The sequence below is a fragment of the Egretta garzetta genome, unplaced genomic scaffold, assembly GCF_000687185.1.
Source record: "Egretta garzetta isolate BGI_Z169 unplaced genomic scaffold, ASM68718v1 scaffold13, whole genome shotgun sequence".
NCBI classification, from domain to species: Eukaryota; Metazoa; Chordata; class Aves; order Pelecaniformes; family Ardeidae; genus Egretta; species Egretta garzetta.
In genome coordinates, this window is record NW_009259239.1 from 1799021 (window position 1) to 1815156 (window position 16136).

The 16136-nt window shown below is 41.0% G+C and overlaps 1 protein-coding gene across 1 annotated transcript in view; it reads left to right on the forward strand.

Moving 5' to 3' along the window:
* The window catches only part of DSCC1 (DNA replication and sister chromatid cohesion 1), a 27728-nt gene extending 13066 nt beyond the window's left edge, over positions 1 to 14662 (forward strand). Inside the window, exons 3-10 of the mRNA XM_009635967.2 lie at positions 1307 to 1475; positions 3939 to 4073; positions 7944 to 8034; positions 9338 to 9476; positions 10285 to 10337; positions 12018 to 12175; positions 13150 to 13298; positions 13551 to 14662. Of these exons, the coding sequence (XP_009634262.1) occupies positions 1307 to 1475; positions 3939 to 4073; positions 7944 to 8034; positions 9338 to 9476; positions 10285 to 10337; positions 12018 to 12175; positions 13150 to 13298; positions 13551 to 13659 (1003 nt within the window). The 3' untranslated portion in view covers positions 13660 to 14662. The remainder of the gene's footprint in view (positions 1 to 1306; positions 1476 to 3938; positions 4074 to 7943; positions 8035 to 9337; positions 9477 to 10284; positions 10338 to 12017; positions 12176 to 13149; positions 13299 to 13550) is intronic.
* Positions 14663 to 16136: the final 1474 nt, after the last annotated feature.

Genomic DNA, 16136 nt, shown 5'->3' on the forward strand with positions numbered 1-16136 from the left:
GGAGTTTCCCCCTTTACTGAGGAGAGTTTTTTTGTCGGGCGTATAAAGATAGATGCCAAAAAAATTGTGTGTAGGAAAGGCCGATTGTGGCTTTAAAATAATCCCTTTGGCTTCTGAGATTGTCGGGCTGGAATGCTCGAGGCTGGGTGGGTGGCGGAGTGCCTGTAAGTTAGACAAACATGAGAGCGAAGGATGTACAGTGTTGGGATAGGCATTTTGTAGGATCGTTATGGGACACCTAACTCCGGACTAAAAACCGGTTCTAGATAAGCTTTTGATGTGACATCTCACTCTGGACCAAGAACTGGTTCTAGATAAGCTTTTGAATGTGACCTCTAACTCAGGACCAAGAGTAGTTTCTGGATAAGCTCTTGATACTGTTTTACAGTTTCTTCCTTCGCTGCAGTGCCGGTGGCATAATAAAAAAGTTTAAAACTTACACAACATTAGAACTCCCTCTAAAGAAAATAGTTCTCAGAGCTGTGTGTCATTAAGCCTGTCGGTGCAGTATTGACCGCTGTCATTGGGCAGAGGCCGGAGTCGTGCTGAGGATGACTGGGGCACGGCTGAGCTTTGTTCATGTATGCAAGCTTTCGGAAGCAAGATGAGCAATTTGATTAAATTGAATCTGAGAACTTAATTTAGGGTGGCCTGGGAGGGACTGAGTATGTCCTCTGTTGTGGTCCTGCTTCGGTGTTATCGTGTCTTCACTAAGAATCTCTACATGTGAGCTGAAGAGGGGGATTTGCGTTGAGATTTTTTTGTACTGAAATGCTCTAGAAGGTTTTCTTTCCTGCTTGGAATTACTTGCAAGAAAACGTGCATGCTTTTGAGACGGAATTATCTGAAGGACACTGCACAACAGGCGCAATTCCTGTCTGCATTCTTGTTTCACAACAGGCCAATTTCAGTCCTCATTAAAGAACAGTTCTCGTTGCAACCTCATTTCTAAGATTGCTGAACTAGTTCAGGCTTTAAGCATCACCTAATCAGTGTTTTAGGGGGGGTTGTGGGGAAAAGCAGGTGGGGAGGTTTTGACCACATAAAAACCTTGAATACTTGTATTTCAGAGTGGGAAAACTCAAAAAGGTGAGGAAAAAACATAGTGTTAAGATATTTTAGATTAATTGATGATTGTATCTTTATATTTTGGTATCCTGTGACTGCTGCTACCAAATAGAACTGTAGTTTATAACTTCTTTACCAACGCATAAATGTGAAAAAAATATCAGACAAGCTTAATAGGTGTTCATCCTGAAATAGAGGTAAAAATACATCTTTGTTTTTGTGCTATTTTTTTTTCCAGCCTAGTAATCCGGGGCGAAAAGGATGAACAAGCAGTGTTGTGCAGCAAAGATAAAACTTATGAGATGAAAATAGCAGATACGTCAAATATGCTGCTGTTTATTCCTGGTTGCAAAACTCCAGAACAGCTGAATGCAGATCAAGTATCTTGTAATATTATTCATTCACAGGTAAGTCTTTCTGAGGTTTTGTTTGTTTGCTTTAATTTTCTACTTTCTTATTCTCTATAAATTCTTGTATTTTATCCAAGATGTATATGTGAAACCTGGCTGGAATTCAGTTGCCTAAACATAGGCTTCTAATACCACTTAAGATGCAGTTCTTTGAACAGCCCCAGGAGGATGTCTTTATAAATATGCTTTATACACAGGGGCACACTATATCTTAGGGTGTCCAAAAAGGCTCTAGGGCCCTTTAGGCAACTGGGCTTTATCCATAATGCATGGTAATTATTGTTTCTAAGAAGTTAAAAGTTTGGTTTATTTTCAGTGGATAGTAATTACTTGTGGTAGGTATTCAAAGCTTTCAAAGAAAATCTAATTTCTCAGTGTTCGCAGCTATTTTTAACATAAGCTGTTTGCAAATCGTTTCTTAGGAGTGCTTTCCCCAAAAGGCAGGTTATACTATATCATGCCTGAATATTATTTTTTAAATACAGAAATATATTCAAAGGCAACTCCCTTTTAACTACTGTCTGGAAAGATTTGTTGGGAGTGCATGATTTTAGAATTCTCAGTTTAAAGAATTCATTTTTCTCTGCTCTTCTGAAGCATAGTTAATAAAATTCTACTAAAAATAGTTAGGCAAATATTATTACTAGGTCATTATTTGCTGTAATGGATATAATGACATAATTGAAGAGTAATTCTGCTTGTCCTTAGATGAACGTAATAATCAAAACAACATAATTTCTTCCGTGAAGTCAGCAGTTCAGCTAATAGAAGTTAATTCAAACTAAAGTAGATTAATGAGAAAGTAATATTCTTCCATATTTGTTTTTTGCTATGCTTAATGATCTCAATAGTCCTCTGAAGTCATACATAGCAACAGAATATAAATGTGATTTGCTTAGGAATTATTTTTAGAGTTTTCTTTCTAAGAGCTCTCTCAATATCTTCAAAAACATTGCGTGGTGTATTGACACTGCAAATTGTGAAACATAGCAAAAGATAGTATGTTTACCCAGTATTTTGGGGCTTCACTGCCCTTCTCCTGCAGTCTCAGTGCTGCTCTTTATACCACTTGCAAGGCTAATACTCTCGGCCAAAGCATCTGCCACTTTATTCACCTCACACAGACCAGCTCCAGTTATGAGCTTTGAATTCTAAATAAGAACTATTTATTTTCTTTTCTATGCAGAGTACCTTCTTGTTCATTACCAAATTGCTCAGAAAAAAAACTTGGCAGAAAAAAAAAATCTAACACTTGGGCAAATGCTATTTGACATGGAGGGGAAAAAAAAAGCTTAGAAGTTTACCAGGAAATTAGTATTTACCTGAATTTCGTGCCACGGTTTTAAAGTTCAGTTGTGGGGGGGGGGGGTGTTAGGGTTTGGTTTTTTTTTTTGGCATCGCTGCTTGGGTTTGGGCTTGGAGGATGGAGCCCAGCCCACACGGCAAATAAAAATCAACACGTTAAAAAAAAAAAAAAAAAAAAAAAAAAGAAAATCTCGGTGCTGTTAAGGTTTTAAAGTCAGTTTTGGGAGGGGGGGGGGGGGGGGTGAGGGTTGGGTTTTTTTTTTTTTTTTTTCTAATGGACGTCCTTAAAATAAAAATAATCTGGTAAATCATTTAGGGTATTTTAAAATACTACATGGAGGCTTTTTTACAAGGGGCTCTTGGTTGGGTCAGGAGTCATGTACCTGAAGCCTGTTTTGCCATTCTGTGTCCCCTTCTGTTGGTTTGGTAAATGGCAGAAACAATGCTGAAAGGCTTCCGATAGTCTGTCCTCTACAAAGAATCTTCTAGGAAGTCCCAGCTGTACCCCATGAAACACCTCAGGATTACTCTGAAGGTAAAGCTTTATTAGATTAGTGTTGTTGAATCAATTACACCTGAGCATCCTGTTGCATGCTTTAAATTTGTGTGTTGAATCAGAGTAAGGAACAGAGATGTCTTGTTAGTTGTGTGCAAGTGTAACTTACTGTGCTGTTAATGTCTGGTTTACTTGTGCTTAGTGATATGATGATTCACTAAGGTGTAAAAAGACCACGAAGTAGATCCCAAGCATGGGTAGAAGTGGGGAAGGTGGAAACGGGGTAATACAGGAGGGGTTTTATGGCACTAGCATAGCTTATCATTAAGAGGAAAAGAAATGTTGATGAGGACTGTGCAGGAATATATCCCATGGTGATATTGTATCATTTGCATGTAGAGAAGAGTTGTTCCCATTGTCATATGCACTGTGAACATAGTTTCATCAACCAACAGTGGTTTTCTATTCTTCATTGCCTGCAGTAAATTTTTTTATTGAAAATATTACAATGAGTGTTTAATCTGTACAGTAATTACCCTATTAATAAATTCTTGTTCTCAGTGACTAGATTAATACTTTTTGATGATAATTTTTGCTAGGCTTCTCTGAATCCAAAGGGTAGATTAAAATGCTTTAAGAGTTGCTGTTTTTTCTTGTAGATTGCTGGCTTCTCCAATAACTATTGGGAATTAAGGAGATGTCGACCTAAACTGAAGAAACTGAGGAAGCTTTTAATGGAAGATCCGTATGAAGGGCCAGATAGTCGGAAAGATCAGACTTCGATAACTTCAAAGGTGAGTCAGCTACATAAATTACTTTCTTGCAATTAAAGTGATAATCTTAAATTGATTTTATAAAAACATGTCAGTGTCTCCCCAAACACTAGTATGCAGTTTGAGGACTGATCTCCATTTGTTTTGAAGGAGAATGTTTCATGTTTTGGCTTGCTGGAGAACAACTAGATATATCTGATAAACGTAGATGAATCTTAGCTTCCCTATGGGACTGATTCTCAATGGAATCCCAAACAATAGGTAGTAAAAATTTTTGCTGTGTTGTTTGCTTACACTTAGTATTTATTGGGTGCTGGCAACAAATAAGCCATCTTTAATCTGTTTGAAAACAAATTACTGTGTTTGGGTGGCTTACTGTGAACTTCTCATGGTGTTCAGTTTTTTGTACTGTATCATGCACAAAGAACTACAGGAAAGGAGCCATAAGGAACAATAGTACTTTCAGGAATTGCTGTAAGGAAGCCTGATGCATAGTGATGTGATTTAGCAAACTACAGCAAAACTTAGAAATAGGCTAGTACACAGTTTCCTCAGGATGCACCAAATTAAAATCCTGGGGTTTAAAGTGTGATGGCAAGGCATATTCAAATGATTGAATGCTTCTGAGTTAATATACTTAATATGTTTCTTATCCTTATCTGGAAATTGTTGGCATGGACATGATGCAAGTCAAACCATTCCGTTTTATGTTTGCAAGGGTGATGCAGCTGAATAAAAGTGTCATAGCTGAAAGCAGTGATTTCTTAAAAAAGCTGTTGGGAGTGCTAGCCAGGCCTCAGAGGGGGAACAAATGCCTGTCATGGTTTAACCCGGCTGGCAACTAAGCACCACGCAGCTGCTTGCTCACTCCCCCCACAATGGGAAAGGGGAGAGAATCAGGAGGGAAAAAAAAAAAAGACCCATGGGTTGACATAGAGACAGTTTAATAAGAGAAAAGAATAACAATAGTAATAATAATGGTAAGAGAATATACAGAATATATAAAACAAGTGATGCACAATGCAATTGCTTACCACCCGCTGACCGATGCCCAGCCCGTCCCGAGCAGTGATCACTCTCCAAGCAGTGATCACTCCCCGAGCCGCGATCCCTCTCCCCCCTGACTGACCAACTAACCACCCCCAAGCATGACATTATATGGTATGGAATAGCTCTCTGGTCAGCTTGGGTTAGCTGTCCTGGCTGTGCTCCCTCCCAACTTGTTATGCACCTGGCCGAGCAGGAGTTCAAAAAGTCCTTGAGTAGTGTAAGCACTACTTAGCAACAACTAAAAACAGCAGTGTGTTATCAACACACACATAAGTCCATGGGACCTGATGAGATGCATCCCAGAGTCCTGAGATATGGCCGCATACAACGCCCAAAGCCACTCTCCATGATATTTGAAAAGTCATGGCAGTCAGGTGAAGTCCCTGGTGACTGGAAGAAGGGAAACGTTGTGCCCATTTTCAAAAAGGGGAGAAAGGAAGACCCCGGGAACTATCGACCTGTCAGCCTCACCTCTGTGCCTGGGAAGATCATGGAACAGATCCTCCTAGAAGCTATGCTAAGGCACATGGAGGCCAGGGAGATAATTCGAGATAGCCAGCATGGCTTCACCAAGGGCAAGTCCTGCCTGACGAACCTAGTGGCTTTCTATGATGGTGTGACGTCAACGGTGGACAGAGGGAAACCAATGGATGTCATCTATCTGGACTTCTGCAAGGCCTTTGACACGGTCCCCCACAACATCCTTCTCTCTAAATTGGAGAGCTATGGATTTGATGGATGGACTGTTCGGTGGATAAGGAACTGGCTGGATGGTCGCATCCAGAGGGTAGTGGTCAATGGCTCAATGTCCGGATGGAGATCAGTGACGAGTGGTGTCCCTCAGGGGTCCGTACTGGGACCGGTGCTCTTTAACATTTTCATCAATGACTTAGACAGCGAGATCGAGTGCACCCTCAGCAAGTTTGCGGATGACACCAAGCTGAGTGGTGAGGTTGACACACCAGAAGGAAGGGATGTCGTACTCTGGGCTGCATCAGAAGTGTGGCCAGCAGGTCGAGGGAGGGGATTCTGCCCCTCTACTCAGCTCTGGTGAGACCTCACCTGGAGCCCTGCGTCCAGCTCTGGAGCCCTCAGCACAAGAAGGACATGGAACTGTTGGAACGGGTCCAGAGGAGGGCTACAAAAATGATCCCAGGGCTGGAGGACCTCTCCTATGAGGACAGGCTGAGAGAGTTGGGCTTGTTCAGTCTGGAGAAAAGGAGGCTACGGGGAGACCTGATTGCGGCCTTCCAGTACCTAAAGGGGGCCTATAGGAAAGATGGGGAACGTCTTTTTCATAGGGCCAGCTGTGTTAGGACAAGGGGAAATGGTTTTAAACTAGAACAGGGTAGGTTCAGGCTAGAGGTAAGGAAGAAATTTTTTACAATGAGAGTGGTAAAACACTGGAACAGGTTGCCCAGAGAGGTAGTGGAGGCCCCATCCCTGGGAACATTCAAGGCCAGGTTGGATGGGGCTCTGAGCAACCTGATCTAGTTAGCAGTGTCCCTGCTCACTGCAGGGGGGTTGGACTAGATGACCACTAGTGGTCCCTTCCAACCCTAAACATTCTATGATTCTATGATTCTTGTAGTACTAAATCCAAAACACAGCACTATGCTAGCTACTAGGAAGAAAATCAACTCTATCCCAGCCGAAACCAGGACAATGCCAAGGACTCCTGTGCAGGGTCTTATCTGCATGGCAGGATCTAACTCTGAAACACACTTGAATACTGACCCGGGGATATTTTTGCTCTCAATTGCTAGCAGTGTTTTTTAAAGTACTGTAATAATATGGTCATCCCTTGCTGAAATACTGATGCCCGTTCAGTGCTGCTCAGCCTGATGGTGGTTCAACATGGTTGGACTTGATGATCTTAAAGGTCTTTTCCAACCTAAACAATTCTGCGATTCTATACTGTCTAATAGGGATGGCACAGCAGGAAGAGGAGACCTTTCTGTACTTATTGAATGTTTTTTTTAACATTTGGATGTTCCAAATTTAGTGTTGTTCCATTTGTGTTCCCATAGTCTAATAGATCTCAAGTACCTCATCCAATATTTTTCTTGTTTTGATAGGAGATATTCTTACACTATAATCAACAAAACTTTAATATTAGAGTTGATCAAAAAGGCTGTAAGGTGAATAAAGGAACTGATGAAGCCCTGTTTCCTATGGATTTAAGTCTTGTGTTCCTTCCCTTTACTTCACTCCTCATGATACCTTCTGTTCCTCCTGTGTCTCCTAAATCCCTCCCAAGTAACTGTTCTGCAAGGAGCTGTATGTACTGTGGCTGGGTCTGTGCTACATGTCTGCTAATTGGTTAGCAGGCACCAAAAGACAACACATAACTGTTGAGGTCATGCTGGAGGAGGCTCTCCCTCAGTGGAAGTACTAAGCTGGAGTTCTGACTTCTATCCAAAAGTGATAAGTGATTTTTGTTTTATCTTTTCTTTGTATCTCACAGATTAAAATATGTGATTTAGGAAGGACAGAACACATTCACTTTTCATTTTTGCTGTGAATACTTTACTTATGATGCCTACTTGGGCTAGGTTGTCATCCTGGGAATACAGGTATAGTACCTAGCGTGGCACAAAGACTTCGCTGTAGTTAGGCTGGCTTTTGCATTGAATAATCCTTTGAGAAAATGTTGTAAGTGACAGGAAAAGTTTTAGAGAGTGTGGTAAACCTTAGAAAATTCGGAGTCTGGGGGAAAAAAAATCCATCTTCTAAGTCTTCGTTCATTATATCCTGTAATGCATTTAGCATGCTTGCAGAAGCAAAGGAGGAGTAAGGATAACCTGTTCTATTTCCTTCTTTTTTTTTCCCTCGTTGCAGTATACAACAGAAGATTTGCTAAGTCTGATTCAAGCAAGTGAAGAAGAAATACTGCACCAATTGCAGGTTATAGATGCCTGCAGAATTGAAGGTATTCACCCATAAAGAATATTATTGCCTATGAGGAGATAACCTGTGAAAATATCTGTGTCTCCTTTTTCTAAGACCCATTTGACATTCTTGTTGTTCAAGGTGCAAGTTACTAAGTTCTGCTTCCATATTTCCTATATTCTCTGCTGCTATGAAACTCACCAAAAAGGTAAAACTGAGCAGGCATTGACCAGTCTGTCTCTTTCCAGAGTAATTCCTTCTTTGCTTCTACAAACACTGGCATCAGAGTATCCCACCCATAGCTTGAATCTTTTTTGGCTGGTTGCCCTCATCGTGGATGAGTGGGTACTGCTTTCTGCAGTAGAGGCAAAAATAGCTGATCCTTATGTAACCCCAGTCCTTTCATAGTCCCTTCTTCCTCCCAGACTGGGTTTATCTCAGAAGTCTTCCTACCACCATGTAGAGCAAGTACCTCACCTCAGGACAGCTCCTACTCATCCTACTATACTTGGCCAAGTCCAAACCCTCACCTGGACGCCAGTCCAGTGACAGCAGTCCTAGAGTCATAGAATCATGTAGGGCAGAACTGAGCTCTGGAGGGTATCAGATCCAAACCTCTGCGTTAGAACAGGGCCAGCTTGGAGCTGGCTGCTCAGGACCTCGGCTGGTTGAGTTCTGAGCATTTCCAAGGCTGGAGATTGCACAGCCTCCATCCAGGCCATTCCAGTGTTTGACTATCCACAAAGGGAAAAAAATTCTTCTAATAATCAGCTGGGATTTCCCTTGTTGCAGCTTGTGCTTGTTGCCTTCTGTCCCATCACTCAGCACCACTGGGAAGCCTTCTGCTCCATTTTCCCTATACTGTCGCGTTAAGTAGGTGACGACAATCTCACAAATTACTTCCCTCATCACTTACAGCTGCACAGCACCATTGTACCAGATCTGTGCTTTGCTACATCTGGATTTCTGTGAACTTGGCTGGACCCGAATTGCCACTTTGCAGGGCCAGTGCAGCCAGTTCTGTTGATGCAGTTCTGTGTCTGAATTAATTATTTTTTCCAGGTCATCTTGTGATGGGATTTGTAGTGTCTTTGTATCTGTGGCAGTTAATCTACGTAAACAGTTATGAATAATTGAGATAACTTCATTTCTTTCTCCTTTACATTTGCTCTTACTGTTCTGTTCTTTTTCTCAGTTTTAATCCTGAAAAGGACAGAATGCTGTTGCTGTACTTCGTAAAGATGGGACCTAAATGTGCAGCCTCCTGTAACATATCCAGGGGAATAGCATTAAGGTGTGAATGTTATCCTTCTAACACTGTTTTGTGGTTTTCTGTTTGGCAGGATATTGGAGAATTCTAGAGTTTGACTATGAGATGAAACTCTTGAATCATGTGACTCAGCTGATAGACTCAGAGTCCTGGTCTTTAAATAAGGTTCCTTTACGTACCTGCCTTGAGGAACTTGGACCTTTAGAGCCCACGTAAGCAATTACTTTTACTACTTAAAATTGTCTACAGTCATTATTACCTATTACTAATTGCAGTCATTGGAATTATAGTCTTATAACTCTAGATTTCAGTTACTGTGGTGTTAATGATGTATTTTCTTTGCCTCTGAAATGTACAAGGGCATTAGAAGTTCAGACAGGTTAGTAAACTGATTTTAGTCTCTATTGGTAATATTTCCATTGATTCAATAGCAGAAACATTACTGCTGAATTGTGAATGATGGAAGTAGCATGTACTCAAGTAGTGAAATAATTTAAGATTACCATTCAAACAAAGTCTTAAGTTTACAATATGTAGCATTTTCCATTTATTTGACTTTTCGCTCAAAAAGAAAACTTGCTCTGGTATTGGAGTCTACAGTTAGGTTGTAATTTTATGCCAGAGGTGTAGAAAAATGCCTGCTATTCAGTAAGGGATAATTAACTACCAAATTTGTGACTTGGGTCACTTCTCATTGAAAAGAAGTGGCATTGCAAGAGTCTCTTTTCCTTATTCCCCTGATGCCTTCTAGTCTTTGCTAGTTATAAAAATAGAAGGTGGAAGAGACTTTTGGGGGTGACAAGCTGAATTAACTTCCATCCTTTCTGTCCTCTTTTAATTTACTTCTGAGTTTTTATCAATCTATTCATGTTGGCCATGAAGATGTGTCCCATCCTCCATTCTCCTTGATTTTTTTACTTTACCTGTTCCTTCCATCTTCTTCTTGGTAACTGTTTCTGTAATGTCCTATTTCTGACTTTTTTTTTTTTTTTTTTTTTTTTTTTTTTTTTTTTTTCTCAGAGAGATGATAGAACATATTCTTTTAAGCTATGGAAAGAAATACGTTGATGATGGTAAGTTTGGGGAAGCATGCATATTTTAATTTTGTGTAAAGGAAACAGTTATTCATGAGTGAATGCAGATTTTGTGAGGATGGCCCAAACAAATGAATTTGCTACAATGCCAGTAAAAGGAGGGAACAAACAGCAAGCTAAAAATCTGTAAAATGTTAGAGAAAGTTTCATAGGAAAAAGGACTATTAAACTGTACAAGACATCAGGGAAAGATCAGGAGCTGTCAGAGGTATCCGAAGTGATTTAATAGGTGTCTACAAGACGTAATTTTGTGACTAAAGACAGATCACTAATAAAATGTAGATGGAATCTCTCTTTAGATACCCTAGGAGGTCTCAGATGCTTAAGCAATTAATTGTGCTATTGTGAATAGTCAGTGGCATGTAGATCTCCCTGAACTCAGTTTGCCTGAAGTAGACATCTGCCTTTGGTCCCTTGATGATAGAACATATTCTTTTAAGCTATGGAAAGAAATACGTTGATGATGGTAAGTTTGGGGAAGCATGCATATTTTAATTTTGTGTAAAGGAAACAGTTATTCATGAGTGAATGCAGATTTTGTGAGGATGGCCCAAACAAATGAATTTGCTACAATGCCAGTAAAAGGAGGGAACAAACAGCAAGCTAAAAATCTGTAAAATGTTAGAGAAAGTTTCATAGGAAAAAGGACTATTAAACTGTACAAGACATCAGGGAAAGATCAGGAGCTGTCAGAGGTATCCGAAGTGATTTAATAGGTGTCTACAAGACGTAATTTTGTGACTAAAGACAGATCACTAATAAAATGTAGATGGAATCTCTCTTTAGATACCCTAGGAGGTCTCAGATGCTTAAGCAATTAATTGTGCTATTGTGAATAGTCAGTGGCATGTAGATCTCCCTGAACTCAGTTTGCCTGAAGTAGACATCTGCCTTTGGTCCCTTGCGCTGCACCACAAGATCCATTGATTGTGCTGATTAAGTCTCCGTTGCCCATCTTGCATATAGATGTAATATTTCAGTGCCTTAATCTCATTCTGAATTCTCCCTCGCAGTTACTTTCATCTCTCCTTTGGCTGAAGTAGGAGTTGCACTCGACCTTAAAGGACGTAGGAAAGTAGCTGGAGTGACACAGATTGTCGTCTTAGTATATTTAGGCAGGTTGCACAAGGAACTAGTGTGAATTGCAGGAAGTCCAGATGACTGAAAAAGTGAAGTGTTTATGCCTGTTCAGAGATTTTTCGCCAAGTCAGTGTGAAACAAAATAAATTCTCATTATTTCCTTCATCATCTCCTATTTATTATAAGGATCATTAAGGAAGTGAAAGTTTTAATTGTTCAACCACAGAGAGCAAACACTTTAATACAAGCCATTCTGAAATAGGAATGAAAGCTGTAGGAGAAGGTCTTACTGTGAAAGGGGAAAAGATAGGAGGCAAATACATTTATTGATATGAATGAATACTGTGGCTTAGACAGTGCTGCGCACGCACATAATATTCCACTTAATTTGTTCTTGAGAATGAGAAGATACCATCATTTATCCAGAAAAATACCAAGTCAGGTTACTCCCCGAAGAAGAGAAAAAAAACAGGATACTTGGTTTGTAGGAGGCTGTAGAACAGAACTGAAATGTGAGGCTGTTTTTCGTTCTTTTATCAAAAAGCAAGAACCCAAGAGAACCTGTTTTTTGTTTCTCAGCAGGGGAGGTTTACTTTGAAATGCGTGAAGATAAAATATGCAGAGCTATAGCACAAATGCTTTTGCAAAATGCAGTTAAATTTAATCTATCAGAGTTTCAAGAAGTCTGGCAACAAAGTGTCCCTGAAGGGATGACGACAAGGCTTGATCAGCTTAAGGTAAAAACATGAAGTATGGATTCTTTTGTGAGTAGGCTGTTAACTGACTTGTGCCATATGTAGGTTTTATCAATCAATGGGGATTGACTGTCCAGAGGAGAGCAACCAAGCTGGTGAGGGATCTGGAACACTAGTCATACGAGGAGAGGCTGAGGGAACTGGGGTGGTTTGGTCTGGAGAAGAGGAGGCTGAGGGGAGACCTGATCGCCCTCTACAGCTACCTGAAAGGAGGCTGTAGGGTGGTGGGAGTCGGCCTCTTCTCCCTGGTAACAGATAATAGGACGAGGGGGAATGGTTTGAAGCTGTGCCAGGGCAGGTTTAGGCTAGATATTAGGAAAAACTTCTTCACCGAAAGGGTTGCCAGGCTCTGGAATGGGCTGCCCAAGGAGGTGGTAGAGTCCTCATCCCTGGAGGTATTTAAAAGAAGGATAGATGAGGTGCTTAGGGAGATGGTTTAGTGGTGGGATTCTATGTTTCCAAAGTGATTCTATGATTCTATGATTTCTGTCAGCTTTTTGAGTTAAACTACTTCTTATGACATCCTCTGTGAGCATCGGTAGTCTGGAATCATGACAGTTCAGGTTTCTGTAACTCTGGCATGTTTCACTGTTTGAAGAAAAGTTGCAGCTGTACGGTTAATGCTTGTAAATGTAACTAGAACAGAAGCTGAAGCTATCGTTGAGCAGAGTGTAGTGACAGCCGGTAGAGTAGCAAGTGCTATGGAAATCCTTCCGCTCAAAAGAGGCAGAGAGATGTTGGGACTTAAGGGATTTCCCCTCCCTTCTTGTCATAAAGGAAACGATAAATACTGCCTGGAAAACAGCGCCTTTATGACATTTTTTCACTTTGCCTCTAGTAATGCAGTTTTAGAAGGCTTTGGAAGTGCAAAGGGCAACTTTAATGGGCTATTGCCAGAAAGAAGGAAGTTTAATTGTTTTGTCTTTACTTAATGCCTTCTCTCTGCTGATCTACAGGGCCTGGCTCTTGTGGATAAAAGCTCAAGACCAGAGACCATCTTTCTGCTAAAAGTAGAAGACTTGCCTGAAGATAATCAGGAAAGATTTAACAGCTTATTTAGCATACGGGAGAAGTGGACAGAAGCGGATATTACCCCTTACATACAGTAAGGATATGCTTCTTTTTATTAAAATATAATTCATGTTGTATTCTTTCCTTTTTGCGTTGCTGACTTCTTATCAGCTATGACTGCCTCAAATACTATACTATGTATTATGTGACAATTACGGTAGTGATTTTTTTTTTTTTCTCCCGAAACCCTAATCCAGTTTATTGCTATATTTACAAGTATTTCACGGATTCGTTTTGTATAAGAATATCTCTAATGCCAGCGTCATCTGCTTTATTTCCTCTGTAGAGACTTATGTGCAGAGAAGCAGACGGTTGGTACTCTTCTGACAAAATACGCTCGCTCCTCAATGCAGAATGGTGTTAAAGTTTATAATTCTAGAAGACCCATCTCATAACAAGCATTGTTTGAAGAACTGAGAATGCTGAAAGGAGTAACAGCGACTGTTGCTTGTTGCTGCCTTCTGGGGAAAGGAGTTGTCAACCGATGTTATACAGCGTTCTTGAGTTTAAGCAGCCAAGCTTCTTGAATGAGTTCTGTTTTCTGCTCAGCTAAGTAGAATGTGGGGGCACTTGCCCCTTCTGAGAAACTATAGTGTCAGCAGCCGTTGCCCGCCTTCTTTTTCCTTTGTGTCTGTAGTTATGCCAGGAGTCAAGCTACTTTGTGAATAGGCTGTCTAGCCATCAACTGAAGTCTTGACATGAAAAATTAAAACCTCCTTGACAATAATTGAATGAATTTAATTGATTTCAACAGCAAAATGGAATGCTTAAGTCTTTTGCCCATTGGTGAGCATTCTTAAAGATTAAGATTTCGTTGCAGCATGGACATTTTGAACACCGCAGACCTTGACAAGCTCATGAACAAATTATTCCTGAGTGAGACTACACTAGTCTTAATTTTGGAAGGTGGTTCTTTTTGTGGTCATGCCTGCAAATAACATTGGCTTGAGCTCCTGACACTCTTAAAGCATGGTAGAATTGCCTTTTAAACATTACAAAAAACCAGACTGCAATCAAGTGTGACGATATGAGAGAGTAGTTAGGCACTGTGTTATGAATTTCCTATAAACTGCCATTGGCATGTAGCTGATGTAAAATTAATTTTTTACAGAAGACTACCTTTGCTTTTTAAAGAGCGCTTATAAAACTTGGTAATATGTTTTCTTCTTTTTTAAATTTCTTATGGTAAATAACTGCACATAGAGCTTAAATTTAGAGTGGGATATTATTCTGCATAGAGCAATAAAACAGGAATTTTTTTTTTGTGGTAATGTCCTGAAGTGGAGTGCCTGAAAATGAACTTGTGTGATCATTGAAAAGGATCATTTTGCGTGTCAGTGAGCCAGAGTTTAATACTGGATGTTTTTCAGATATTTTTTTGTTTGTTTTTTTAAACTTAGCAAGGGCTTTTTTATACAAGAAGCATTTGCTGCATCAAACTCAGATGTAAGGTATGAAGAACTTTGGAATTGCTAGCATGCCGAATGTAGGGTGAGCGGGGAGAGGAAAGAAATGTAACTCGGGATGGATGTGTGCATCCTTGGAATTTTTTTATAGATAAAAAGCCAAATAAAACCCACTTCCTGAGCTTTGCTGACTCTTGCCCACTGGGGCATGATCGATTCCCCATGCTACACATTTCTGAAGTGTACAAGTGTGGTGTTTGACCCTCTTGTATCGAGGCTTGGCTGGCGTGGAGCGTCTCTCCACCGGGAAGAACATCCGTGTCACTGCCAGGTGTCAGTGGCTGCAGTCCTCCCTTCTGACAGCACCAGCACGTTCCCTCTCGGACATCAACCGTAACGTGCATGTGAAAGCCTTGGAAGTAACTTCCATTGTGTTGTATAAGATTCCCTAGTTGAAATACAAAGGTGATTAATAGTCTTGTAGTCTGTGATACAACAGTGGATGTATTTGCATTGGGTTTTGTTAAACAAGTAAGAATTTGGGTATTACATGAATAGAGCTATATCCTAATACCGAGGTAATAATTCAGGTTTATCTAAATTACTTTTGCGTGTGCAATCATTCTGTGTGTTCACAGTGCTTCCCATTGGTTTTGTCAGACATTCCAAAGGAGATGCTGCTTTCTAAATTTCAGTAACTGCTGATGCCAAAAGGGCCAGCTCCACTGGCTGCTTGGATGCAAGCATTTATTCTAGCATAAACCAGATGCATCAACACTTGAATCTAGTAGAACAAATTGAGGTTATGAAGAAACTTGATGTTGTGTCCTCCTGATGCTGTAACTAAAGCCACAGCACGCTTGGCGTGGGAGGGAAGGGGTCATTGGACCCCATCTCATTTTGTGGCTCTAGGCTGTGTTTCCGTAGCGTTATTGTCTTAAATCCTTTCTTAATTCAAAAGCAAAAACTGATGTCTTTCAGGTTCTTCCTGCAAGTCTGTGTCGGGTGTACCTGTGAGGCTGGCCCCGAAGTTACCTCAGCTGTACTTAATTTGCACATTCACGTTGATTTAACTGTTGTTCAGTCACCAGCACTTTACCAGTGCCAGTGCTGGTGGCGGGTGGCTTCCGCGTCTGCAGGCCAGGGCCAGAGGGGGCTGCAGCCCTGGTGGGCTCAGCAGCTCCAGCCGGGAACGCTGCCGCCCCCTCCCGTGGCAGCCACCCCGCTCCCCCCAGAACCGAACCGTCCCCTCGTTTGAAGGACCCCACCCTGTGCACCACCTGAGGGCTTGCGACCAACCTGATTTCCTTCTATGACCAGGTGACCTGCCTGGTAGATGAGGGAAAGGCTGTGGATGTTGTATACCTGGACTTTAGCAAAGCCTTCGACACAGTCTCCCATAGCATTCTCCTGGAGAAGCTGGTGGTTCATGGCCTAGATGGGTGTACTCTTCACTGGGTTAAAAA